The sequence below is a fragment of the Dromiciops gliroides genome, chromosome 1 (genome assembly GCF_019393635.1).
Source record: "Dromiciops gliroides isolate mDroGli1 chromosome 1, mDroGli1.pri, whole genome shotgun sequence".
Taxonomy (NCBI): Eukaryota; Metazoa; Chordata; class Mammalia; order Microbiotheria; family Microbiotheriidae; genus Dromiciops; species Dromiciops gliroides.
The window spans coordinates 589,436,182-589,463,450 of record NC_057861.1 but is presented as its reverse complement, the minus strand read 5'-3'; the positions used below and the strand labels follow the sequence as shown (position 1 = coordinate 589,463,450).

Here is a 27,269-nt window from a genome sequence, read left to right as displayed (position 1 = left end):
AAGGAAGGAAGGAAGGAAACAAGGAAGGAAGAAAGGAAGAAAGGAAGGAGCATTTTTATAGTGCCTACTACATTTCAGAAACTGTGCTAACAGATTTACAGATATCTTATTTGATCCTCATGATAATTATGGGAGGTAGGTGCTATTATTATCCCCATTTTACTGTTGAGGAAACTGAGGCAAACAAGGATTTTTTTTAAGTACCTTGCCCAAGATCACACACCTAGTAGATGTCTAAGTAGTGTCCCTGTAGTATAAGTATATTATCCTGGTTTTGAACTCAGAACTTCCTGACTCTAAGCTTAGGACTCTATCCACTGTTGCACCTAGATGCCCCTGTTTCTGTTGTTGTGTTACTAAGGGAAGTTCAACACTAATAAATCACATATTCTTGAAGTAGTGTCATCATCATCATCATCGCCACCATCATATAATGATGATTATATGAACATCATTTCACCATGATGAAGAAGAAGAAGGAGGAAGAGGAGGGGGGGGAGAGGGAGAGAGAGAGAGATGAATTTTTCTTGGCTAAAATGCACATAGTGGTTTTTCTGTGTCTGGGTCAATAGAATAGCTAATATCTGGCTATCTTGAACATATTAGATGGAAACAATGAAATGTACTATAAATGGACAATGATTTTATTTGCATTCCTGAGTCTGTTCCATTTTCCTCTTCACTTGGATCTACACCAAGGACCTGCCAATTCATGAAATGGACTAGTTTTCTGGGCAAGCTGAACAGGTTCCATCAGAGTGCAGTACCATTATGGCAGGTAAGAACTTCCATTCACATTAATGGAGGCTACCCATGGATATGCTCTGTGCTTTGGCGGGAGAACAGATGTTTAATAACTGCAGTAGCAAGGAGTGTGTTGCATAATATGGCTGAGCTATTTTTGAATTTCAAAAATTGCTGACTACTTTTTTCAAAGTGCTTTTTTTAAAAAACCCAGAATATTCAACATAAAGAACTTAACCTCTTCCCCCTCCCAACGTCTTCCTCATCTGCATTCTTCCCCCTTCCCCTCCCTTTTGCTATTGTGAAAATTCCAGGAATATGGATAGGGCCCCCCAAGTCTTTCCAGGGAGAATTTCAGGTTCCATTTTCATCCCTGAGCAGGATAGGTCATTGTAACTATATTCAAATTGCACGAGTATACAAGAAATGCTTTTGCCCCCACTGTCCAGGTGACCCAATACCCTGCTTCAGATAAAGACACCAATGGACATCTTGTGAAAAGAAATGGCTTCCCTTCCTACCTCAATGTCAATTTCAGAGGCCAGAATAATTTCCCTAAAACATGACAGCTTCCCTCCAGTCTATTGCACAATGATGTTTTTATTGGGTTAGGAGAAGTAAGTAGCATGGAACTAGTCAGTCAGGTTGCCCTGGTTTCAAATCCTTTCTCAAATGCTTACTAGCTATAAGACCCTGGAAAAGTCACTTCAACCCAAAGAACCTCAGTTTCCATATCTATAAAATATGGGCAATAAGAGCGCCCACCTCCTAGGGTTTCTGTGAGGAACAAATGAAATATTGTATGAACTTTGAGAAGCTTAAAGTGATCATATAAATGATTCCTAAAAGCTTACTCCTTGATATGTAAAGTTGATGTTTCTTTTATATTGCTTAAATGTATTTTTCCAGAATTTGAAGCATATGTTCCATTCCTAACATACTGAAATCCAGATAGATAAGTCTTTGCTCACTCTTTCTGTGTTTCCTTCATAATCTTATTAATTTTGATCATAATCTCCCTGATTCTCCAGACTAAGGAGTACTAATTATCTTAGGCTATCACCAAACAGCAGCACCCTTCAATCCCTACCCCAACTCCATCTTCCTGCCCTTTTAGTGGCTTTCTCTAGACCTTTCTTCATCTTGAAGTCAACAGGGATTAAGTGTGCAATCCAGTCTTCACTGGACAGAACAAAGAACCATCTTCATGCCTAAATGTACTACCTGCAATGAGTAGCCCAAGAGAGAGAGGGTCATCTGGCTACCATCCAACTGCATCTCCTGGGTGGGACTAGTTATCCCCAGACTGAGTGATATTTCAATAAATGCCAACTCAGTAGACTCAGTACTGGTGCAGAAAGATGATTTACAACACTTGATATATTGCTTCCGTGGAACTGAAATGCCACTTATAAAATTACTGCATTCAAAGGCAGAACCTCTGGAAATAATATAGCCAGATTTCATACCAGCAGGTATTTTTTAGAGAAGGAGCCAAGGGGTGGTAATTGTGAAGAAATATGAATAGTGAGCCATTCATCACTCACTGCTTCTTTTCCCCCCATAAAAATTATATTTCCATTGCCTGTAAATTGACTAATGTTTCTATCAAAATTTCAAATTCCAAAATATTCCAGCTGTAGAGCAAGTCTCATTATCAGCAGAGAGAACTCATTAGTCCAACTTCTCTTTGGGTCTGTCTGGATGTAGAAACAGTGTTTCCATACGGGTATCTGTGTCAGACCTTAATTCATCTGAGCATACTTCCTGAAAATTTGGAAATGATTCAGAATAAAGAAAATGACTATTGGAAACAAGATCTTTAAGGAAGTCACCATGAAAAGAAAGGGGAGAAAAGCAGTGAAATTTTTCAAATGTATGACTTCATTTTCAGTCTGTGATCTCAAGCATGAAGGAACATAACTCTTCCCCCTCCCCACTGTGACATCAAGTAAGTCTATTAGGTAATATCCCCAAAGTACAATAGATTTAAAACTCAACAAAAGTTTTAGGATAGGCCTATGACAGCACCTGTGGTATTCTATTGAAAATGACCATTGTTGGGGGCAGCTAGGTGGCGCAGTGGATAGGGCACCAGTCCTGGAGTCAGGAGGACCTGAGTTCAAATCTGACCTCAGACACTTAAAACTTACTAGCTGTGTGACTCTGGGCAAGTCACTTAACCCCAATTGCCTCACCAAAAAAAAAAAAAAAGAAAGAAAGAGAGAGAGAGAGAGAGAGAGACAGAAAGAAAGAAAGAAAGAAAGAAAGAAAGAAAGAAAGAAAGAAAGAAAGAAAGAAAGAAAGAAAGAAAGAAAAGAAAGAAAGAAAGAAAGAAAGAAAGAAAGAAAGAAAGAAAGAAAGAAAGAAAGAAAGAAAGAAAGAAAGAAAGAAAAAAGAAAATAACCATTGTACTCTCCTGAAAACAATGTCTCTGGATAAAAATAACAAGGGGAATTTCAGAGTTTTATCTTTTAAGAGTGAGTTTTAGCATCTCTTCAAATATTGTTCATTGACAGAGATTCAGAAGTGGAAGGGACCATTACCAAGGTCATTGACTCCAATTCTCTCATTTTGGAGATAAGGGAACTGAGACACATTGAGGGTAACTGAGTCATATAACTAGCATGTGACGCAGTATGTTAACAGGTCTTTCTGATTCTAAATCCAGTCTAACCATACATTTGGGTTTAAATCTCTGAACAGATAAAGCCATATAAAAGCCATATAAATCCTAACCAGGTAGTGTTGTACATTTTGAATCAGATCTGTGTAAAATAGTAAAAAGAACAGTGGTTCTAGACCAGGTGAGAGGACCTGGGTTTAAATCTTACCACTAACAACGATCTGCATGATTTTAGGCAAATTCACTTAATTTTTGGTAATATGTAAAATGGTGGGGGGAGCTGGGATAGATGACCTCTAAGTTTCCTAGAGCTCTGACCTTATGATGTGGGTTCAAGTTGAAGTTCTACTACTCATTAGTTGGGTTTTTCTTAGGCAAGCCATTTAACCCTTCTTTGCTTCAGTTTGCTTCTCTGTAATATGGATCTAACAATCTTGGCACAGGATCACAGGCATAGCATAAGGCAATGTGATATAGCTTATTAAGTACTACACCTGAAATCAGGAATACTTGTTTTCAGACTCTGCTTCTATATGACCATGGGCTAATAATCACTTACATTCTCTGAGATTGTTTTCATTATCTATAAAATGGGAACAATAACAGCAAAAGCACCTTTCTCAAAGGATTGCTGTGAGGCTTAAGGGATAGAGTTTTGTAATCTTTACAGTGGCTTACAAATGTTAATGATTATCAAACGTAATAATTTATATAAAATATACAATCCTTGTAAAGGGCTATGTAAAGGAATCATTTTATTAATGGTATGGTCAGAAGCAACATGCTATCCTCAAATGTAAGATCTGTATTCAAATCATGCCTTTCACACATACATATACTAGCAGCAGGACCCTGGGTAAGTCACTTGAACATGTTCTAAGAGTAAGAGCTACAGATAAGTTACCGGTCTGCAATTATTAATATAATTTGCTCACTGGAAATTCCTAAATTAGATTAAATAATGTACCTAAAACTCCTTTCCCTGCCTACCCTCTCCCTCAATTCCCTTGACCCCAAAAGCACAAATGCCAAAAGTAATTCTACTACTTAGGATTAACCTAAGGGGGGAAAACTCATATTCCAAACCAAACCCCATCAATCCATATGTGGAAATAAAAAGACATCCTCTTACTTGTGTAGGGTATGCAGTGGGAGTTCAGGTTTCTCTACCTGTCCATAGCAGCTGGTCTTGACTTCAGGAATGAATGAATACTTGTCCAACATGGATGAGGCAGCAGTGGTGATAATCCCCAGCCCATCTCTTACTCTCTCCTCCAAACTGTAGTCCCAGTCATCATAGGATACTGAAATGAGGCCTGAAGGAAACTCTTTGGGGATGAGCTCTGTGTTGCCAGAAACCAGATTTGGAACAATCCAGAAGAAATCATAACCCGTCAGGCCCAGGGAGCGGGCCTCGCTTAGAATCATAACAGCTTCGTCCTTGGAGCAGTAAAGCAGGATGACAGAGGAATGGATTTTCTTGAGCTGAATTTGTGTCTTGGCATCCCCAAAGGAAGTATCCAGAGTGATTACATTCTGCATGTCCCAGCCAACAAAGCTATTGTCTACCGTGGTCTTGATGAAACTTATGAAGTCCCGGTAGCCAGGAAAGGTGGTAGTAACCACAGAAAAGACATGCCAGTCATAATCCTGCATGATTTTCATCATGATAGTGGCTTGCTGCTGGATGGAAGCTCCAAATTGGAAGAAGGTAGACATCGGATCCTAAAACAGGGGCACAGAAAACCAAAATTGAACATAAGGCAAAATAGAAGCCATACCAAATAAAGAAACAAACAACTGGAACTAAAATGGCTTCCTGTTAATTGGGAAATAACAGCCATTTGTGATATGTGAACATAACAATATATGTTTTGTTCTATCAGAAATGACAACTATGAAAAATTCAGAGAAATACTGAAGGACTTGGACATATTTAGACTTGACATCATGACAACTTTCACGCAAATGCCACCTGAGACCCTTACTAATTGTGGGATCTTGAGCAAGTCATCTAACTTTTCTTTGCCTCAGTTTCTTCAGCTACAAAATGAGGGTTGGGATGAAGATGGGTTTTTAGCACTATTCTATGCTCTTCTGTTGACAATGACCATTGGAGTCTCCTGTAATGCAAATGCTGTTGACAGACAGGCTTAAATGAAGTTATCTCCATAATGCCTTTCATCTTTAAATCTATGATCCTATGAACTGAAGCAGTCTCAAGATGGTAGAACAGGAAAAAAAACCTGAATATACTAATAATAGCTAATTTTTAGATAGAACTTTAATGCTAGCCAACTACTTTACTATATTATCTCCTTTGATGCTCACAACTCTGTGAAATAGGCACTATTATTCCTTTTTTGTTGATGAGGCAATGGTCTGAGAAAGGTTTAATAAGTGAGCTAATATGGGTCACACAGCTATTATCTGAGGAAGAATTTGAACTCAGTTCCATCCATGCTTCTGTGTTCCAATGAAAGGTTGGATCCCAATGTGAACTGTGGCATATATTGTCAGGCATGGCTTTTGTATCTTTAGGTTTTGATGATATGTTTTCCTTTGTAACAAAGAAAAATTCAATGATGGGATAGCCTACAGCAAGGGTTCTTAATCTGAGACTGTAAACTTCTTTTTTTTCTGTTTTAATAGATATATTTAATCATGAGTGGTTTCTTTTGCAATCTCATATCTTATGTATTTTATTTTATGCTCTTAAAAACCTAATTCTGAGAAGGGATCCATAGGTTTTACCAGACTACCAAAGGGATCTATTATACACTGAAAAAAAGGATCTAGAACCACTGGCTTAAAGGTAAATAATTGGCACAAAATCAACAGGCAATGGAAAATGAATATGAGTTCCCATGGTGATATGTGAAGATACCCAGAGGTTGGATTGGGATTGATCATCAGATGTCTTCTAAAGATCCCTGCTCAAGGCTCATGAGTTTTATAAAGAATCTTCTTTAAACTCCTAAAGTTTCTTGAAGTCAAGGGACAGAATCTTCTAGGGCTTTTATATTCTCTCCAAAATGACAAGTATAGGGCCCTGAACATGGCCATTGCTTAGGCCATATTTCTTTTTTTTTTTCCTTTCTTATTTTTGTGAGGCAATTGGGGTTAAGTGACTTGCCCAGGGTCACACAGCTAGTAAGTGTTAAGTGTCTAAGGCCGAACTTGAACTCAGGTCCTCCTGAATCCAGGGCCAGTGCTAGATCCACTGTGCCACCTAGCTACCCCAGGCCATATTTCTTACTCACTGGTATGAGGGGTAGTCAGATGGCAGCTGAACAGGTCTGGCTTGAGGTTATAAAAAATGTCATATGGAAAAGGTTGAGTTTTCTTTTTTTCTGAGACCTACTAGACTTCATCATGCTTCCCTTTCCATTCTGCATTTATAATGCCTAGTTTGCACAGCCATGAGCATCTGAATTGGAAGCACCAAATGCAAAATTCCTACAGGTGCTAGGTCTGATTCAGTTACTATTTTGCAGGAAGACATTTTGTGACTCTCCTTGGTGCCATGTCCAATAAGTACAGTAGATTTATCTGAGTGAGCAAAAAGCCACATCCACCATGATGCATTACCACTGCCTTGTTTACTTATTGCCATGACCTGTGGTTTTATTAATGCAGGGCACTGGAGTTAAAGTCAAATAGAAATGGGAGCCACTAACCCATACATAAGGATCCCTGTGGGCAACATGTGGGCCTATAAAACCAAACATGCTCATATATTTCTTTTTTATTGATATATCAACACATTAAAATGAAATAGGAATTACATTTTAATCTTTTTTGGCCATGCTCTGGAGTATTTAAGAGTTGCATATGGCCCCCATGTTTGACACCTTTGGTTAGGGAACTCCTGTTGATGAACTCCCTCTATAAATGCAAAGCAGTAACTGCTTAGCTAAATAGGATTGTAGAATTAAGGCTGAAAGGAACTTCAAAGGCCAAGAAGTCCAGATTCTTCATTTTATTTTTTAAAGGCAATCAGGGTTAAGTGACTTGAATAGGGTCAAACAGCTAATAAGTATCTGAGGCTGGATTTGAACACATATCCTCCTGACTTCCACAGCACCACCTAGGAAACTGAGGCACAGAGGGTTGAGTGAACTGAAGTAATTGTCTGAAGCAAGACAAGATTTGAACTCAGGTTTTCCTTACTTCAAATCTAGCATGACATTATACCATCTAATAGCCTTGGAGAGTTACTTAGTATATTCAAGAAGTGAAGTAATCCACACTGGGTCAAAGGTACAACTTGAATTTAGTTCTTCCTGATTCTTAGGTCATGTCTCTAACCACTAATCTTCACTGCCTCTTTCTTAAATAAAAATGGGAAAAATAAAACTTTCACTATCTCACAGTGTAATCTTAGGGAGAGTAAGTTATAAAACTATAAGTGCTATAGAAATATTAGTTTTTCTCAGATGACTTGATTATAACAGCCTTTTAAAGACAAAAGGGGTAGACCTAATGACCTCTAAAAGCAATAGTGTTAAAATGCTAATTATCATTTTCTCTATAGTATCTTTTGGAGAAATCCAGTTTTCTTTCACACTGATAATCAGTTAAAATCACTTTTCAAATTATATAGGAAACATCTATGTTTTTTTCTTTCTCTAAGGCTCTCTAGTAAACAGGAAAATATATATTCCAGGAATAATTTTCTTGGTTTCAATAAGAGAAAGAGCATTATCAAGGAGACTGATTTCTTTCATTACTATTTGGGGGCACTGCTATATTTGATGTATGAAGGGAAAAGATAATAAATCACCAACACTACCACCACCAGCACACCAGCCCTGACCACTACACCCAGTATGCACCAGAGAAAGTCATTTAAGCACATGCAGCTTCATTAGCTTTCAGAAAGGCTCAAATAAATCTCCAATGGCCACTAGAAAAGCCTTGTGACTTTTAATATGTGACAAAATAATATCATTAGACAGATTCATGGATGGTTGGGCCCATCCAACTGAGAGAAACTATTATTTCTCTCTTGTATTAGTAATTATTGAATGAGGATCAAGGTTTTCCCCTTTTCTACTTTCTCATTCAACCAGTGTGGGAAATCCTGCTCAAAGACTTATCCAGGCTAAGATCTAACTAGACAGTAAAAGAAATTCTAAGTTTAAGCTAATGGATGGATTTCTGCTCATTGTGTTTACTCAGACAGGTCTGGGAAAAAGTTGATTCTCCCATTTGTCAGACAAGGAATATGGAAATTGCTAAATCCCCTCATTTAAGACTTGGGTGATCCAAGTCAGAACCTCAAGACCCTCATTAGAATGAGACCACATCTCATTATAATATCCATTCTTTCATTGATTGTTAATTAATCAGTTGATTCCCACCCTTAGGAACACCTGCTCTTCCAAAGGCATATAAATTGTCGGTCCAACAGGCCTTTTATTAATAAACATGCTAGCATTATTAATAAAATAACTAATTACCCAGAAATTATTTCTCTCAAACTATTTAAATATCACACAACCTTCCTTTCTCCCGCCCCATCTCAAGAAAGGCAATTAAAGAAGTCCCAGAAACTCACTAGCATCATTTATAAATGCAACTTAATTTGTGTAGTCAAAAAGAAGAGAGAGGGAATGATGCCTGCTAGGAAGAAGTCATTGAATTAGGAGGATTGGATGTATTGATCACTAAGGTCTCTACCAACGCTAAACTGCAACACCATTGAGTCTGTACCAAGAAAAGGAAGGAAATCCATACAGTGGCTAGTTAAGTGTATGCAGAGGGCTCTTCTTCTGTGTTCCCAAAATTCTCTCTTAGAAAACTCCCCCCCCAAAAAAACCCCAAAATTTTGTAAAGAAAACTGCAAGATGATCCATATAGCATCAGCTCAAGTAGAATGAAGTTAGGATACAGAAAATTCATGAAGCTAACACAGCCAACACATATGAAAACACACAAATGGATTTGAATTTCCATCCCCAAAAGAGATTCCAGCTCCTGCAAACTCAGCCTTGACTCATTAATTTCTACATAATCAATCAGTCTACAAACATTTATTAAGCATCTCCTATGTGTCAGATACTGATAATTGTCAATAGGGAGATTTGTTCCCAGGTGTCCCTGACTAAAACATTCTGTATCCTCTACACTGTAGGTTTCAAACTCAAAAGGAAACAGGGGCATCATTTGTTAACTTAATTTTTAAATGTAATTTTATCTATACATTAGTATATTTTATTTATTTTGTGAAATATTTCCCCATCACATTTTAATCTGGCTTGGGAGTGTTGCCCATGTGGCATGTTTGATATCTCTGCTCCAAACTGGACTGCCCCTGCCTTGAACTCTAAGCTTTTAAGTTGCAGAGCAGGGGCAGATTTCTATTCATAGAGAGAGCTGCCTTGCTGGAAGTTCTGTACACCAATGAAATCAAAGTTTTGTTCCAAAATTTTTTAATGTGCCAGATTCTGTGCTAAATACTGGAGATACAAAGATGGAAACAACCCTTACCCTCAAGTAGCTTACATTCTAGTGACATGTATAAATAAATACAAGGCATCTAGAAAATGAGCATAAGGTGATTTCAGAAAGGGAGGCACTAGCAATTTGGGAATGAGTAGAGGAAAAGAAACACCAAGGAGGTGGTACTTTGAATGAAATACTCATTCAAAGAGCAGCCACCAAACCGATATTTTTCAAAGCAATGTTGGGTGGATCCAGATGGCCTAGAACCATCTGTGGAGGGGGCTTAGGAAACCAAGTTTTTATATTTACTCTCTCCTTAACACAATTTCTCGAAGGTGGAGAACCTATCTTCGACTCCGCCCCACCGGACCCCTTCTTTGGATCCCTAAGGTTCTTCCTGGGTTTCCAATTAGCATCTCCTGCTCCACCTCCCATTTAGTTCAAGTCCCTCCCACAGTTGTTAATAATCTCCTTTGTTATCCAAAAGAAGTACTGAGTTGGGGTGGGGAGGGAGGTGGCACAGCTAGGTGGATAAAGCACTGTCCCAGGATTCAGAAGAACCTGAGTTCAAGTCTGGCCTCAGACACTTCACACTTACTAGCTGTGTGACCCTGGGCAAGTCACTCGACCCTCATTACCCCCCCTCCAAAAAAAGTACTGTGCATTCTCCCATTTTAGAGCCCCTTCTTTCCCCCTACTTCTGTTCTCTCATCAGTCAGTTGCCTTCTGCCATTCTCATTCTTCACCAGTTTCACATGAAGAAATGGCCTTTCAACCAGTATGAGTTATCCCATTCCATCTCATCTTCTCCAGCAAACTGTCATATCATCTCTCTTGTATCACAGATGTTCCATTTTCTCCTGTCCACTGGCTGCTTCCCTACCACCTAAAAACATACCCCTGTCCCACCTATCCTCAAAAAAGTTCATTTGATCCATTCATCCACCCTAGCTATTGTCCTATACCTCTCCTCCCTTTTGTGGTTAAACTCCTTGAGCTCATCTATGATAGGTGGCTCCACTCTTTCCTCTCAGTCTCTTAACTCTCTAGTCTAGCATCTGATCCGAACTGAAACTGTTCTCTCCAGAATTACTAACAATCTCTCAATTGCAACATCCAAAGGTCTTTTTTTGGTCATCATCCTTAATCTCTCTGCAGCCTTTAACAATGTCAATCGTCCTTATCTCCAGAAGCATCTCTTCTCTGTGTGTTTTCATGGTATTGCTTTCTCCTGGTCTTCTTCCTACCTCTTTGACCACTCTTCTTTCATCTTTTGCTGGATCTGCATCATGTCATACTCACTAGCCATGCATATCCCCCATCAATCTGTTCTTCACCCTCTTCTCTTTTCTTATTACTCAATAGTCTTTCATTTGGTGATCTCAACCAATCCCATCCTTTCAATGATCATCTCTATGAAGATCCACTTGTACAGCCCATACCTATCTGCTATCTTCTAATCTCCCATCTCAATCTGCTTATTAGACACTTCAAACTAGATTTAATCTCAACATATCTAAAATTGAACTCGTTTCCCCCCAAAACCTTCCCTTCTACCAAACTTCCCTATTACTGTCAAGAGTATCATCATCCTCCTCCCAGTCACCCAGGCTCCCAATCTAGATGTCATCCTGAACTCCTCACTCCTCCCCCCACCCCAACCCATTTCCAATCTTTTGGCAAGGCCTATCAATTTCACTTTAACATGTCTTGCATACACCTTCTTCTCTTCTTTACACTGTTAATACCCTAGTGAGGACCCTTAGCACCTCATACCTGCATGTTTATCTCCCACCTCCTGTCTCTCCCCACTCCAATCAATCCTCCACTCAGCTATCAAACTGAACTACAGATCCATGTCACATAATACCACCCCCACATGCCCCATTCAATTATCTCCAGTGGCTTTCTATCCCCTCCAGGATCAAATACAAAATCATCTATGATTTTAAACCCCTTCATAACCTAACCCTTTCCTACCTTTCCAGTCTTTTTACATCTCTCTCTTCGCCACATACTCTGTGATTCAGTGACACTGACATCCTTGCTTTTCAAATATGGATATCCCCTATGCCTGAAATTTTCTCCCTCCTCACGTCCACTTCTTAGCCTCCCTCAGTTACTTCAAATCTGAGCTAAACTTCCATCTTTTGCAACAAGCTTTTTCACAATACTATGTAATCCTGGTGCCTTCCCACTGAGACAAACCCCTCTACCCCCCCCCAATTTATCCTGTTTATATAATTTCTGTATAAAGTTACTTACATGTTGTCTCTCCCATTACACTGTAAACTCCTTGAGAGCAATCTTTTTTTTTTTGCATTCCTAGTACTTAGCACATTACCCAGCATATAGTATAGAAGTCAGTTAATAAATTCTAATTGATTTGAATCTGGATATGTTCATTTCAAGAGACCAATGGTCAGAGTTTGTGTCAGTAACCTCTATTCATAGTTGAAAAAGACCAAGGCAACTCTATTCTCGGAGACCAAGCTGGGTAGTAACCTTCTTCTATACTGGTTTAACTGACTATCCATGCACTTTCTTTTTCATGGAGAGGAAATTTTTGTTCATTAGCTTGTTTAATTATGGTAACAAAAAGGTTAGCCCTAAGCAAAACTTTAAAGTCTGTCCTTGGCAACTTCCTGCTTCTTCTCCTCTTTTCCTTCTTTCTGATAACTTTCTTCTCCCAGGGTGCTTCCTGAGTCCCAATCCTGTCTCAAAGAAATACTGCCAATGTTTTCTCATACTTAAGCTGATTAAAGGGGGATAGATAGATGATGGATAGATCTAGATAGATCTATGTATAGCTATAGATAGATCAGTAGATATACATATAGCTCTCCCTAGAGATATATCTATCTAGATTGATCTATAGAGATATATAGAATCCATAGATAGATAGATGATAGATAGATAACTCTTTACTCTCGCACATCTTGCCCCATCCCATTCAGTCAGTTGCCAAGCCCATAACATCTGCTGCCTCAATCTCCTCTCCATTTACATTGGCCACCACAATAGTTCAAGCCCCTATCACTGAACAACAGCAGCATGCGCCTAATGCGTTTGCATCCCTGTTTTTCCCCTCTCCAGTTCATCTTCCATTGTGGCTGCCAAAATACATTTTCCCCAGCCCCAGCACAGTTCTATTTCACCAAAGGCTCCAGAACCTTCCTAGTGTTGTAGAATAAAACCCAAACATATGTTAGAAATACAAAAATGTCTTCTTGACATTCAAAACCCATCACAACCTGATTCTGGCCTATCTTTTGATGCTGTTTACACATTACTCCCCTTCATGACCTCCAGATTCCAGCTTCTAGCTTGACCTACTTGCTGTCTCTAGACACAACATTCCACCCATTCCCTGAACACACTCACTCTCTTCCTACCTCTCCCTATTAAAACCACTAACTCCCTCCAAAGTTCACTCGAACTACCACTTTATATATGAGTGTGTGTATATGTGCATATGTAATCATGCCTCTATGTATATGTGATATATTTACTTATCAGTTATTTCCCCTAATAAAATGTAATACCATTAATGGAAGGGATTATTCCTTTCTGTCTTTGTATCTTAGAACCCAGCACAATGCTGAGCATATAGCAGGCCCTTTATAAATCAATAGGTTGTTAATCTGTTTTGTTTCTTGGATCACTTTGCCAATCTGGAAAAACCTATAGAATCCTTCTCAAAATAAAATTTTAAAATTCATAAATAAAGTACATAGAATTATGAAAGAAACCAATTTCATCAAAATACAGTTAATAAAAAATAAAAACAAGTTAGGACCCCAGATTAAGAGCCCTTATTATAAATGTTCATTGATTGTTTGAGTATAATTCCTTTCAGGTGCTTTTTGCACTTTAAAAGGAGATTTTGGAAGGGAACAGTGTTCAGTATACAAAGTAATTAAGGAATAACAGTGGAACCACAGGCTGTGAGCAGATCTAATAATGTGTGCTTCTTAGAACGCCCTCAAATCACATCACAACTGCTAACCTGTGAACTCTTGAGTATTAGTTTAGATAGAGTAGTATCTATACCATGTTTCTATGTATACACTGAGAGGGGGTATTATGTTTCATTTTGCTTTCCAGTCTCAAAAAATTCAATTTGCTCATCTGCTCATTCAGAAAGACTTCCAAGAGTCCTTGATATTTGTACGTATGGTCCTCACAGACAGCACATATGTCCACTGGAAATCAAGGAGGATTCTGCCCTGTTTTTGCAACAGATTTTTTCAAACCCCTGACAAAAATCACCATGTCCTCAAGTCATTACATTCATTCCATTGCTGCTGACTCATCTGTACAGTACACAAAACTGACTTGCTTTAATATGGTAAAATTCTCAGCTAGGAAAGAAATTGTCCCTAACTGCCCCAGCCTCCTTGCAATCACAGTGTACCACTTCCTATTTATTTTGATATCTCAAATGGAAACTTCAAAGGAATGTTTGGTCCTAAAAGCATCCAAGGGCACCACCACTGGAGAATCAGGAGAGGGAGCTATTCACGAAGCATAAATGCAGAGCATTGGCACATTAGAATACTAGGTGCTAGGTCTTTTAGGTATTTTGATGGGTCCATGTGAGATGGATGACTGAGGACTAGTTTCGGTCCAAGGGTTTGTCTTCCAGTATATAGTTACTTAGTCATTCGGGCCACAGAGCATTCCTTCTATTGTATGCCATGATTGCAAGGTCCATCTCTCCAGCACTTATCTCCTCCTGAAATCATTCATCCTGCACTTTTCCTATAATACAGGCTGACCATTTGGCCAGCTGTGGGACCAGGCTTACTCAGTGACGTGTGCAATTCTCTTGCCTGCAGTAGGAGATTGAACAGATTTCAGACTCCCACTTCATTCTGAGGCAAAGCACTTTCCTCCCTGTCCTTCCTGCCTTGCTGAAGAGAGAACAAGCTGTTTTAAATAGGAAGCCAGAGGACTGCCTCAGAAACAGCAGGACGTGGGATCCTAGGGTATCAATATGGGCTTTAGTGACCAGAAAAGGATGAAAAGGCCCTAGTGAGGCCTGATTCCCGCTCCTACCACCTGATTTTTACCTATTTTTAATTTTTTTTATCTTTTTCTACCTCTAGTTCCCCACCCAGGTCCTCCAATTCCCCTATACCTAGCTGCCTCTCAATGAGATAATGTAGGTAAATCCTATGGAAATGTCAACTGAAACCTCTAAATGGTTCTGGGACCTCTTAGACTTGGGTATTCTCTCCTATAATGTAGAGAGCAGCCCAATGATTATCACAGCATCATCGATCTTGAGGTAGAAGGGACGTCAGAAGAGTCTAATTATGTAGTAGTAGTAGTAGTAGTAGTAGTAGTAGTAGTAGTAGTAGTAGTAGTAGTAGTAGTAATAGTAGCAGTAGCAGTAGTACAAGTAGTAGTAGTAGTAAGCTCCTTTAGAGTAGAACTATGACTTATTCATCTTCTATGCCCCTCATCACATAGAACAATGCATTGCATACAGCAGATGCTCAAAAAATGTCTCGATCGAGTTGAATCAATTAGCTAGAGGAGTCATTGATGCAGTATAAAAAACCAAAGGAGAGAGAGCCAGACTTTGAGTACAGAACACTTGTGTTTTAATCTTTCCTCTGACACTGGTGTTAACAACTAGTTGTTGTTGCTGTTGAGGGGTATGACCTTATATGAGTTATCTAGGCTCACTGAGCTCTGATTTTCTCATCTATAAAATTACAGAGTTAAACTATGTGGCCTCAGAGGTCCCTTCCAACATTTATGAGCCTGTGAACAACTCTAGTGATGAAAAGGGAGATGGGGCTAATTAGCCATTCCCAATGATCATAAGAGAGAAACTTCTTCAAAGAAGGTGAAATAGGACTTAATACAGCACCTTGTTTAAATTATAGCTGCTTAAATTGTCTGCTATTTTGAATGAAGTGGACCCATTTCTTAAGTTTTGCCCCCTGCTTGATGATTGGGAAATAATAATGTAGCTATAAAAGAAATAAGACGCAACTCTCTCACTAATGAGGGTGTAAGAACCAAAGCCAGCTTGCTTTTTGCTACTTTCACACATATGAGCTTTACCCACTGCTGAGGAAATCAAAGAACATTTCATGGAATGTCCCTTTAGTGGATAAAGTTCTCCTAAGCCAATTGAGTCCCTAAGGTATGACACATTTCAGTGGTAGCTGGGGAGAGGTTGTAGGGGTCCATCATCAATTAGATACTTTTATTAAGGAAAGGGTAGCAGTAGTGATAGTGGTAGTAGTAGTGGTGGTGGTCATAGTAGTGGTAGTACCAACAGCAGCTGCAGTAGTGCTGGTGGTAGTAGTAGTAGTAGTAGTCTTACTAGTAGTACTACTACTAGCAGTAATAGCAGTAGTAGCAGCAGTAGTAGTAATATTTGACAGATGATATTTATAGAGTGCTTTAAAATTTGGAAAGCATTCTACAGATACTCACAACAACACTGTGAAATAGGTGTGATTATTATCCCAGTTTAATAGTTGAGGAACCTGAGGCTGAGAGGTTCAATGACTTGCCCAGGGTCACACAGCAAAAGTCCGAGACTGAATTCAAACTCAGGTCTTTCTAACTCTAAGTCCAGCACTCTATCAACCATATAACTTGGATCAGGAATAAAATAAACTAGAAACATCATCCTCCTTCTTGATGATTACATGACTAGGATATTAAGTTATACTGGAACAAACACTTGATTGAAAATCAGACAAATCAGGGCCCAGCTATGCTATGTTTTCTACTTTTTTAAATCTAGGACAAACTCCTTGGCCATTTTTGGCCACTTGACCTCTGTTTTCTAATCTATAAAATAAAAGGACTAGACTCTAGGATCCTTTTGAGTTTTGGGAATAAGAAATGCCTGACCTTTGCAGAGTGTACTTTTACCTCATTTCTTCCTTTGAGCCTTACAAGCCTGTGAAATAGGTTGAGCAGATGTCATTCTATAATTCCCCTCCATTTTACAGATGAGAAAACTGAGGCTTAGTGAGGTAACAGCTCTTTTCCCCAGATGGGAGAACACAGTATCACACAATATTTTACAGCAAAGAATGAAAAAGGGGGAAAAATCTCACACAAAACCAAAATTACAAAAGGAAATCAAACCAAGCCATTTTGTTATTACCTTGTTAAATTATGTATGTGTATATATAATATTCTATATGTGCATGTATGTATAAATAATATATATTATATATGCATGTATACATACATGCTATATACATGCAAGTGTACACATGTGTATACACACACTTCTTTGTGTGTGTGTGTGTGTGTGTGTGTGTGTGTGTGTGTGTGTGTTTTGGGTGAGGCAATTGGGGTTAAGTGACTTGCCTAGGGTCACAGAGCTAGTAAGTGATAAGTGTCTGAGGCCGTATTTGAACTAAGGTTCTCCTGAATCCAGGGTTGGTGCTCTATCCACTGCACCACCTAGCTGTCCCCACACTTCTTTTTACAATAGTTTAATAGGAGTTCACAGTTTCTTACATAAGCCTCATGTTCTTCATGGAATATTAAAATGTATTTAATGATGATTATTTAGTTCAAAATTAAAAAGAAGATTTAATTTCTAAAAAGACAAAAAATAAAACCCTATTGGAATATTATGGAACTGTGTGATCTTTACAATCCTAGGCCCATTTCTCACATTTTTTCTCCTGTCCTTCCCTGATCAATAGAAAAGAATAACAGAAAGCAGGCCTGCTCTAAGAAACAGAACATTAGAACCAAAGAAAATGTGATTTCTTCTAGGTTGCTGCAGTGATAGCTGCTGCTTGTCAGGATTTGTATTATTTTGACTTTCTCTGCTTTCATGCTTTCCTGCCTCCAATCATCACAGTGTAACACATGGGCATTTGTCTGTTTGTTTATTTAATCATTCATTTATTTGTGTGTATGTGTGTATACATATATGCACACACATATGCATAAATATATTCATGTCTTTATATTAAAACCATAATTACCATTACTGATGTGGAGGGACAAAGACATCAAACCCTGATTAATCCTAGACTTTGGGTCAATAGCATTTATAGATGTAAATAAACTAAGCCTTTTCCATGTGAACTCTTCAAGAATTCAAAACAGGATGATGATGCCGCTTGTTGATTATTAATTAGGATTGCTGACTGCATTCTCCTGATGTAGAAAAGTCCCAAGCAAATGGGGGACCTGTCAAACTGGATCTCACATAAAACAAAAAGTCAGACACTTGGTTTGACAGCTGGCATACTCATTCCTACCTTTCAACAAGAAACAGGTCAATTCCAATTCCCACCCTCAAACTAATGCCATTCTGCTTCTGATACCTACAATTCATGTGAACACGGGTAGGTCATGACCTCTCTGAGACTCCAGCCACTCTTTGAAATAATAGATGGGTTTTAGGGGCAGCTAGGTTGTGCAGTGGATAGAGCACCAGCCCTGGAGTCAGGAGGACCTGAGTTCAAATCTGATCTCAGACACTTGACACTTACTAGCTGTGTGACCCTGGGCAAGTCACTTAACTCCAATTGCCTCACAAAAAAAAAAAAAAGAAATAATAGATGGGTTTTGAGGGGGCAGGGTCAAGATGGTGGAGAGAAGTAAACATTTTTTCTGAGTTTTCCCAACACAGCCCTTTAAAGAACTTTAATAAGGCATGTATAACCAAATTCTAAGGGGGAAAGGCAATGAAAAGTCACAGTGTGTCATTTTTTTCTAGTCCAGGGTGTCTTAGGAAAACAGAAAGAGAAGTCTGTAGATACAGGGGTGGGGACTGGCTGGGAGCACAGCTTAGCAGAAGTGGCACCAGCTATGGGTCTTTGGCCCTGGCAGCAGCAGCAACAGTGGTACCTGGAGTGTTCAGCTTACAGAGAGAGTAAAGTGACTGAACACCTGATCAGAAAGAGATTCCAAGGGACCCCTGTGCTAGTACTGGGTCCAGGATTGGTGCCATTTGGCAGTTCCATCACCAATTACCCAGGACCAAGTCACAGTTCCATGGCACAAAGGAATAGTTGTAGTCACAAGGCAATTGGGGCCCTATCTGGGTAAGGATCAGGGTACAGACAAGGAGGACAGTGACCAGAATTCTCCCTGGATCATGCTACCCTGGAAGCATTGAAAATTTATAAGCCCCCAAACTCAACTATAAAAGCAACAGGACATAAAAGTCAGATTATCAGGTTAGATATCCCTCCACCCCTAGAGATGATTAGAGTCAACTCTAACATAAAGTCTATATCAAGAAATAGGCTAGCAAAATGAAAAAACAATGAAAAAAAGAATCTGATCATTAAAAGATACTAAAGTGAAATGAAAGTTCAAGACAAAAATTCAGAAAATGATTTGAAAACATCCATCTACAAGCAACACCTCAAAGAAAAAATATACATTGGACACAAGTCCAACAAAGACTCCTAGAAGAACTAAAGAAAGAGATTTTTTAAAAAAGAGCAAAAAGTTTATTTAAAATAAAATAAGAGCAGTAGAGGAAAATTGGGAAAGGAAATAAGAACAATTCAAGAAAAATATGAATAGGTAATTATCACCTTGGTAAAAGAGGCAACAAAATACTGAAGAAAATAACTCCTTAAAAATAAGAATTGATAGCTATGTGATCCTGGGCAAGTCACTTAACCCTCATTACCCAGCAAAAAAAAAAAAAAAAAGAAAAGAAAAGAAAAGAAAAAGAAAAAGAATTGACCTAATGGCAAAAAGGTACAAGATCGAATATAACTCTTTAAAAATTAGAACTGGTCAAATGGTAAAGGAAGTACAAAATGTCACCGAAGAAAAATAACTCCTTAAAAATAATAATTGGTCAAGTGGCAGTTAATGACTCCTTGAGACATCAAGAAATGGTAAAACAAAGTCAAAGGACTGGAAAATAGAAGAAAATGTGAAATATCTCATCAGAAAAACAACTGACCTGGAAAATAGATTGAGGAAAATAATTTAAGAATTATTGAGCTATCTGAAAGTCATGATCCAAAAGGTGGCACAAACATTACATTTCAAGAAATTGTAAAGAAAAATTGCCTAGATATCTTAGAAACACAGGGCAAAGTAGAAATTGAAATAATCCACAGATTGCCTCTTGAAAAAGATATTGAAATAACAACTCCCAAAAATCTTATAACCAAACTCCAAAACTATCAGTCAGAAAGAAAGAATTCAAATACTGTGGAGCCACAGTTAAGATCACACGAGATTTAGCAGTTACCAGTATAAGGAAGCAGAGGACTTAGAAAATGTTATTTCTGAAATCAAAGGAGCTAGCATTACAACCAAGAATAACTTACCCAGAAAAACTGAGTATAATCCTACAGGAGGAAAAAGAAAAGGATATTTAAAGAAAGAGAGGACTTCCTAGCACGTCTGATGAAAAGGACAGAACTGAATAAAACATTCTATATTCAAACGCAAGACTTAAGAGAAGCACAAAAAGGTAAAAATGAGTGAAAAATCATAAGGCCTTAACAAGGTCAAACTGTTTACATACCTATATGAGAAGATGATACATGTAATGCCTACAAACTTTATCATCATTAAGGAAGTTAGAAGGCATCTACTTGTAGGGCATGGGTACAGATCTATTATTTTAGGATAATCTCAAAAAGAAAAAAAGAAGGATGAGGAAAGGGAAGCCACTGAGAGAAGAAGGAAGGAGGAAGAAGAATGTGGAAAATTATCTCATAAAAAAAGGCACAGGCAGCTAGGAAGCACAGTGGATAAAGCATATGCCATGGATTCAGGAGGATCTGAGTTCAAAGCAGCCTCAGACACTTGACACTTACTATCTGTGTGACATTGAGCAAGTCACTTAACCCTCACTGTCCCCCCAAAAAAAAAAACTTAAAAAAAAGGCATACGAGGAAAAGTTTTACAATGGAGGAAAAAAAGGGAGGGGGTACAAACAATGCTTGAACCTCACTCTTAACTGAACTATGCATACATATATGCATATATACATATATACTTACACACATACTTAATACAAGCATACATGCACACAAACATACACAAACACACTCAGCTGGGCATAGAAATGACAACTCCCAACAATGTTATATTCAATAAAGGATCACAGAAGCTTAAATTAAAAATAAATTGGAAACTAAATGATCTAATCCTAAAGAGTAGGTCAAAGGATAAAATGTAGAAACAACTTCATTAAAAATAATGATAACACAGAGATAGCAAATCAGATTTGTGGGGTGGAGTCATAGTATCACTTTGGGGAAAATATATTTCTTTAAATGTTTACATCAATAAAAGAAAGAAAAGCAGATCAATGAATTGGGCAGAGAAGTAAAAAAGCTGGAAAAAGAACAAATTGAAAATCCCCAATTAAACAACAAAATAAAAATCCTGAAAATCAAAGGGGAAATTGATAAAAAATGAAAGTAAAAAAAAAGGAAGAAAACCAATTAAGGAAGGAAACCAAATCACCAATATGAAAAATGAAAAGGATGAATGCACAACCAGTGAAGATGAAATTAAAACAATTATTAGGAGGTATTTTGTGCAACTACATGTCAATAAAATTGATCATCTAAATAAAATGGATTATTTTTTACAAAACTATAAATCACTCACATTAACAGAAAAGTAAATAAAATACATAAATAACCCTATCTTAAGAAAAGAGATTGAAGAAACCATAAATAAAATTTAAAAAACAACCTAGCACCGGATGGATTTTCAAGTAAATTCTACTAAACATTTAAAGAATGAATCCTAATATTATACAAACTGTGTGGGAAAAAAAATAGATAATTGAAGGAGTCCTACCAAATTTTTTTCAATAATACAAAGAAGGTTTTGATATCCAAGAACAACTAGGTGGTATAATGGATAGAGCACCTATCCTGGAATAAGGAAAACCTGGGTTCAAATCCAACCTCAGACACTACCTGTGTGACCCTTGGTATGTCACTTAATCCTGTTTGCTTCAGTTTCCTCATCTATAAAATGAGCTGAAGGAAATGGCAAACCACTCCAGTATTTCTGCCAAGAGAACCCAAAAGGGGTCATAAAAAATTGTACACAACTGAAAGTGACTAAGCTCACAACATCTAAACCAGGGAGAGCAAAAACAGAGAAAGAAAATTGTAGACTAATTTTCCTAATTAATATATTGATGCAAAAAAATTTTAATAAAATGCCAGCAAGGAGAATATAGCAATATATCATATACAAAAGATAATACACCACGACCAGGCTAGATTTACACTAGAAACACAAGGCTGATTCAATATTTTAAAAAATAATAATAATTACAATTAACCACATCGATAACCAAAGAAATTATATGATAATACATGCAGAAAAAGTCTTTGAAAAATATAATATCTATTCCTATTTTTAAAAAAATACTTGAAAGAATATGAATGAATGGAGCATTACTTAAAATGACAAGTAGTGTTTATCTAATGCCAAGAGCAAGCATCATTTGTAATGGAGATAAAACAGAAGCTTTTCCAATAAGATATGGGATGAAGCAAGGTCATCCATTATCGACATCATCATGCAATACTGTACTAGAAATGCTAGCTATCATGATAAGACAAGAAAAGAGAAAATTAAGAAATAGCATAGGCAATTAGGAAACAAAACTATCACTTTTGCAAATGATATATTATATTTAAAGAACCCTAGAGCATCAACTAAAAAACTAGTTGAAACGATTAACAACTTTAGCAAAGTTGCAGCATATAAAATAAACCCACATCAATCATCAGCATTTCTATATATTACCAACAAATTCCAGTAGTAAAAAATAGAAAAAGAAATTCCATTTAAAATAATGGGAGACAAATAATTGGCAGTCCACTTATCAAGATATACATATAGTAGCTATATGAACACAATTATAAAACACTTCACAAAAAATGACTCATCTAAACAATTGGGAAAATATTCATTGCTCATGTGTAGGCTAATCTAATACAATAAAAATGGTAATACTACCTAAATTGTTTTGCATATTCAATGCCACACCAATCAAACTATCAAAGAAATAGTTTATAGAAGTAGAAAAAATAATAACAAAATTCACCTGGAAGAAGAAAGGGTCAAGAATATCAAGAGCATCATTTTTTAGTGTGAAGGAAGGGAAACTAGCTATACCAGATCTCAAAACATACTAAAAATTTTAATCATCAAAACAATTTGGTTTTGGATATATTGGTTGCTTATTGGAAGAGATTAATTCCCTGATATATAGAAGCAAGTGAATACAATAGTCTAGTGTTTGATCAACCGAAAGATTGTATCTATTGGAGCAATAACTCACTATTTGACAAAAACTGCTAGGAAAGTTGAAAATAAGTCTGACAGAAACTGGGCATAGACCAATATTTCAAATCATAGACCAAGATAAGTATAGAATTAATGCATCATTTAGACATAAAGGGTAATATCATGAACATATTATGGGAGTAAGAAAGAAATTATTCATCAGAGCTATGGATATGTTCATGGCCAAACAAGAGAAGAAATTGATAATTTTGATTATGTAAAATTAGAAAATTTTTGCATAATCAAAAACAATGGAGTAAAAATTAGAATAAAAGCAAGAAACTGGGGGTGGAGGGAAGGATTTGTAGCAAGTATCTTCATAAAGGTCTCATTTCTCAAATATGTAGAGAACTGAGCCAAATTTATTAAAATGGATGTCATTCCCCAATTGGTAATGGTCAAAAGATATGAGCAGGAAGTTTTTAGAGGAAGAAATCAAAGCTATCAGTAGTCACATAAAAATGTTCTAAATCACTAATAAGTAGAGAAGTGCAAATTAAAACATCTCTGAGGTACTACCTCATATCCATCAGATTGGCTAAGATGACATAAAAGGAAAATAACAAATTCTAGATGATGTGGAAAAATAGGTACACTAATTCACTTTTGGTGGGGCTGTGAACTAGTCCAACCATTCTGGAGAATAACGTAGAACTACATCCAAGGGGCTGTGAAACTGTGCATACCCTTTGATCCAGAAATACTGCTACTAGGTCTAAACTCCAAGGAGATCAAAGAAAAAATAAAAGGACCCATCTGTATGAAAATATTTATAGTAGCTCTTTTAAATGTTGGCAAAAAAATTAGAAACTGGGGGAATGCTCATCAATTGGAGAAAGACTGAATGATTTAGGGTATGTTCATGTGATGGAATACTATTGTTTTGTATGAAATTATGATGGGGCAGAGAGGTGGCACAGTGTATAAAGGATCAGTCCTGGATTCAGGACGACCTGAGTTTAACTCCTGCCTCAGACACTTTACACTTACTAGCTGTGTGACCCTGGGCAAGTCACTGAACCCTCATTGCCCTGCCCCCCACACACACACACACAAAAATTATGAAAGGGATTATTTAAGAAAAACCTGGAAAGACTTATATAAACTGATTCAAAGTGAAGTGAGAAGAACCAGAACAGTCTAAACTGTAACAGCAATATTGTAATGATATCAACTGTGAAAGAATTAATAACACTGATTAGTATAATAATGCACCAAAACTCCAAAGGACTCATGAGGTAAACTGATATCCACTTTGAGCTAGAGAACTGATGTACTCAGAGTACAGATTGAAGCATATCCTTCCCCCCTTTATTTTTTCCCCTTTGGAACATGGTTAATGTGGAAATATGTTTTTCATTACTTTATGTGCATAATGAGTATTGTATTTCTTGCTTTCTCAATGGGTGGAGAAGGAAAGGAGTGACTTTAATTTAATTTTTTTTTCTTTTAGTGAGGCAATCAGGGTTAAGTGACTTGCCCAGGGTCACACAGCTAATAAGTGTTACGTGTCTGAGGCCAGATTTGAACTCGGGTCCTTCTGACTCCAGGACTGGTGCTCTATCCACTGCACCACCTAGCTGCGCAAGGAGTGACTTTAAATGGAAATAAAAATTAAATTAAAAAAAGAAAAAGAAAAATTTTAAATATAGATGCATTTTCAATATGCATGGATGAAAGGATATTAAAAAACCAAAGAGATCAGCATGGGGATTTCTCATACCTCTGAAATTCATTGATCCTTAATGTAATAAGTTACCTCATTTTAGACTCACAACAATGCTATAAGGCTGGTAGCCCACATATTAATAATACTATTATTGATAATGGTTCCAAAGGTTTGTCATGCCGGGGTGGGAGTGGGGATAAGCACCCACTCTCTATAAAATGCTCCAATAGCATTTGTCTCAACTAGCCTCTGACAACCAAAGCCCAACTCCTGGCCTTCTCGTGGCAGAACTGTTTCCACTAACAGGAGAAGGGGAAAAGGTGAGTCACTGACGCCTTAAAACCAGTCACTTCAGGCCGTTGGGGCTCTTTAGCCTTGGCAGGCAAGCCGCCTAGGGGAAGGAAACCCTGATTTTAAACCTTCGCTGCCTTGTGGCTATACCCACATATGGGAAAGGCTTCGGGAGTTAACCCTGAGGAAAAATCAGGCGTTGGAGTCCCTTAGGCAGTAGGATGTTGGACATCACATCCCTCTGGCAACTCCTGTGGTGGCACTGGTACCAAACTGTATTGGCTCTGCCTCTCCTTTGGATCCACCAATGTCACAGAGAGGGAAAACCGGCTGCATGGGCAACAGCTTGTTTTCCATATTGATCTGCCCAGGCCAGCGCCCTGGAGAGGACACTCCAGCTACTCCTCATGGGGTAGATCCAACACGGGATGTGGCAGTTACCAGTTATAAGTCACTCAGGAGCTGCGGCTCCCGTATCTGACTGCACAGCCACACTGGCCTGTGGCTCTTCAAGGCGCTGATCCATGGTCATCCGCAACTGGTGGAGGCCTACTACTACTATTGATAATATTATTATCATATTCATATGATACTTTGAGGTCTGAAAAACATTTTACATATATTATCTCATTTAATCTTATTATTAGAAAGTTTCATAACACCATGGAAGAAAAGGTAGATTTGGAATAAGAAAAAACAATGAATGATTACTATGCACCAGATATTCTGCTGATCCTGCTATTGACATCGCACCTACCCCAAGGTGCTTTCATTCTAGCAAATGTACCCGCACATATATGATATATCTAAATATACAGAATAAATACAACATAAATGCACAATAGTTAGGAAAGTGGAGCAATGTAGCTAGGGAGGTCCAGAAAGGCTTCTCGTAGAAGGTGTAACTTGGTTTGAGTCTTTAGGGAAATGAGAGATTCTATGAAAAAGATGTGAGAATAGAGGACATTCTAGGGTGTGGGACAGTTGCTGCAAAGGTACAAGACAGGAGAAGATGGAGTGCTTCAGAGGAGCAGAGAAAAGGCCAATGCTTTGTGGTAAAATGAGTGCACTAGAGTAATGAAACCCAGAGGACTCAGATTCAAATCCAGGCTCTTCTGCTTGAAAATTCTCAGGCATACTGCTTAATCCATCAGGGGTCCCACTTTCTTCAACTACAAAATGAGTGGGGTCACTTGTGTGTGACCCTTGGCTTCCTTCAAGTTTAGATTCAAATCTTAGTTTCTGCAAGAGGTATCTCCTGGGTTTCTCTCCTCCCCAAGACTCAATGCTAGTCCCTTCCCTCTGAAATTACCTCCCATTTAACTGTATATATCATCCGTATATAGTTGCTTGCATGTTTTCTCCTCTATTAGGAGATGAACTCCCTAAAGGCAGATTCTGCTTTTCTTCCCTTTTCTTTGTAATCCAAGGCACTTAGCACAGTGCCTGACACATTTATTTTGATGTTCCATGTCCAACTCTTTGTGACCCTATTTCAGTTTTTCTTGGAAACAGTACTGGAGTGGTTTGCTATTTCCTTCTCCAGCTCATTTGACAGATAAGGAAATTGAGGTTCACAGGGTTAAGTAATTTGTCTAGAATCAGACAGCTAGTAAGTGACTAAGGTTGGATTTGAACTCAAGTCTTCCTGACTCCAAGCCGATCACTCTATTTACTGTGCCACCTAGCTGCCTGACCCATTGTAGGCACTTAATAAATGCTTGTTGACTGACTGGATGAGCCATAACTCCTTAAAGCACTTACATACTGGTTTTCTGACAAGACAGAGAAGCAGAATATTAATATGCCAACCGGTACCCAACTGGTAGCAGCAGCTTAACAAATGTTTGACTGATTGATGTGGACTTAGGAAGGAGATCAGAGAGTTATGGCAGAGTTTAAAAAGTATCAGATGAGCACTTAACCTCTCCCTCAGCAATGACCTACAACTGCTGTATTAGGGTCACCCCTATTACCTCTCTGTGCTTGGCATTTTGAAGAAAAAGCTTTGTCTAACTTTGGAGACAGTTCCAAGGTCTGCTCCTTTCCACAGAAAGCAGCCACTTAAGAGACAGGGCACTCAATAGGGAGTGGGAAGGGAGGAAAACTGAAGTGCTCTGATGTAAAGACAGCTAGAGAAAATCCAGTCTTAACTTAGAGATGCCTGCACTAGGGTTGCAG

General features: G+C 38.0%; 1 protein-coding gene across 3 annotated transcripts in view; it reads right to left on the bottom strand.

Moving 5' to 3' along the window:
• The window catches only part of GRIN2A (glutamate ionotropic receptor NMDA type subunit 2A), a 518,589-nt gene that overhangs the window by 201,176 nt on the left and 290,144 nt on the right, over positions 1-27,269 (bottom strand). For all 3 annotated transcript variants that reach the window (XM_043988231.1, XM_043988241.1, XM_043988249.1), the window contains exon 3: positions 4,503-5,095. In XM_043988231.1, the coding sequence (XP_043844166.1) occupies positions 4,503-5,095 (593 nt within the window). The remainder of the gene's footprint in view (positions 1-4,502; positions 5,096-27,269) is intronic.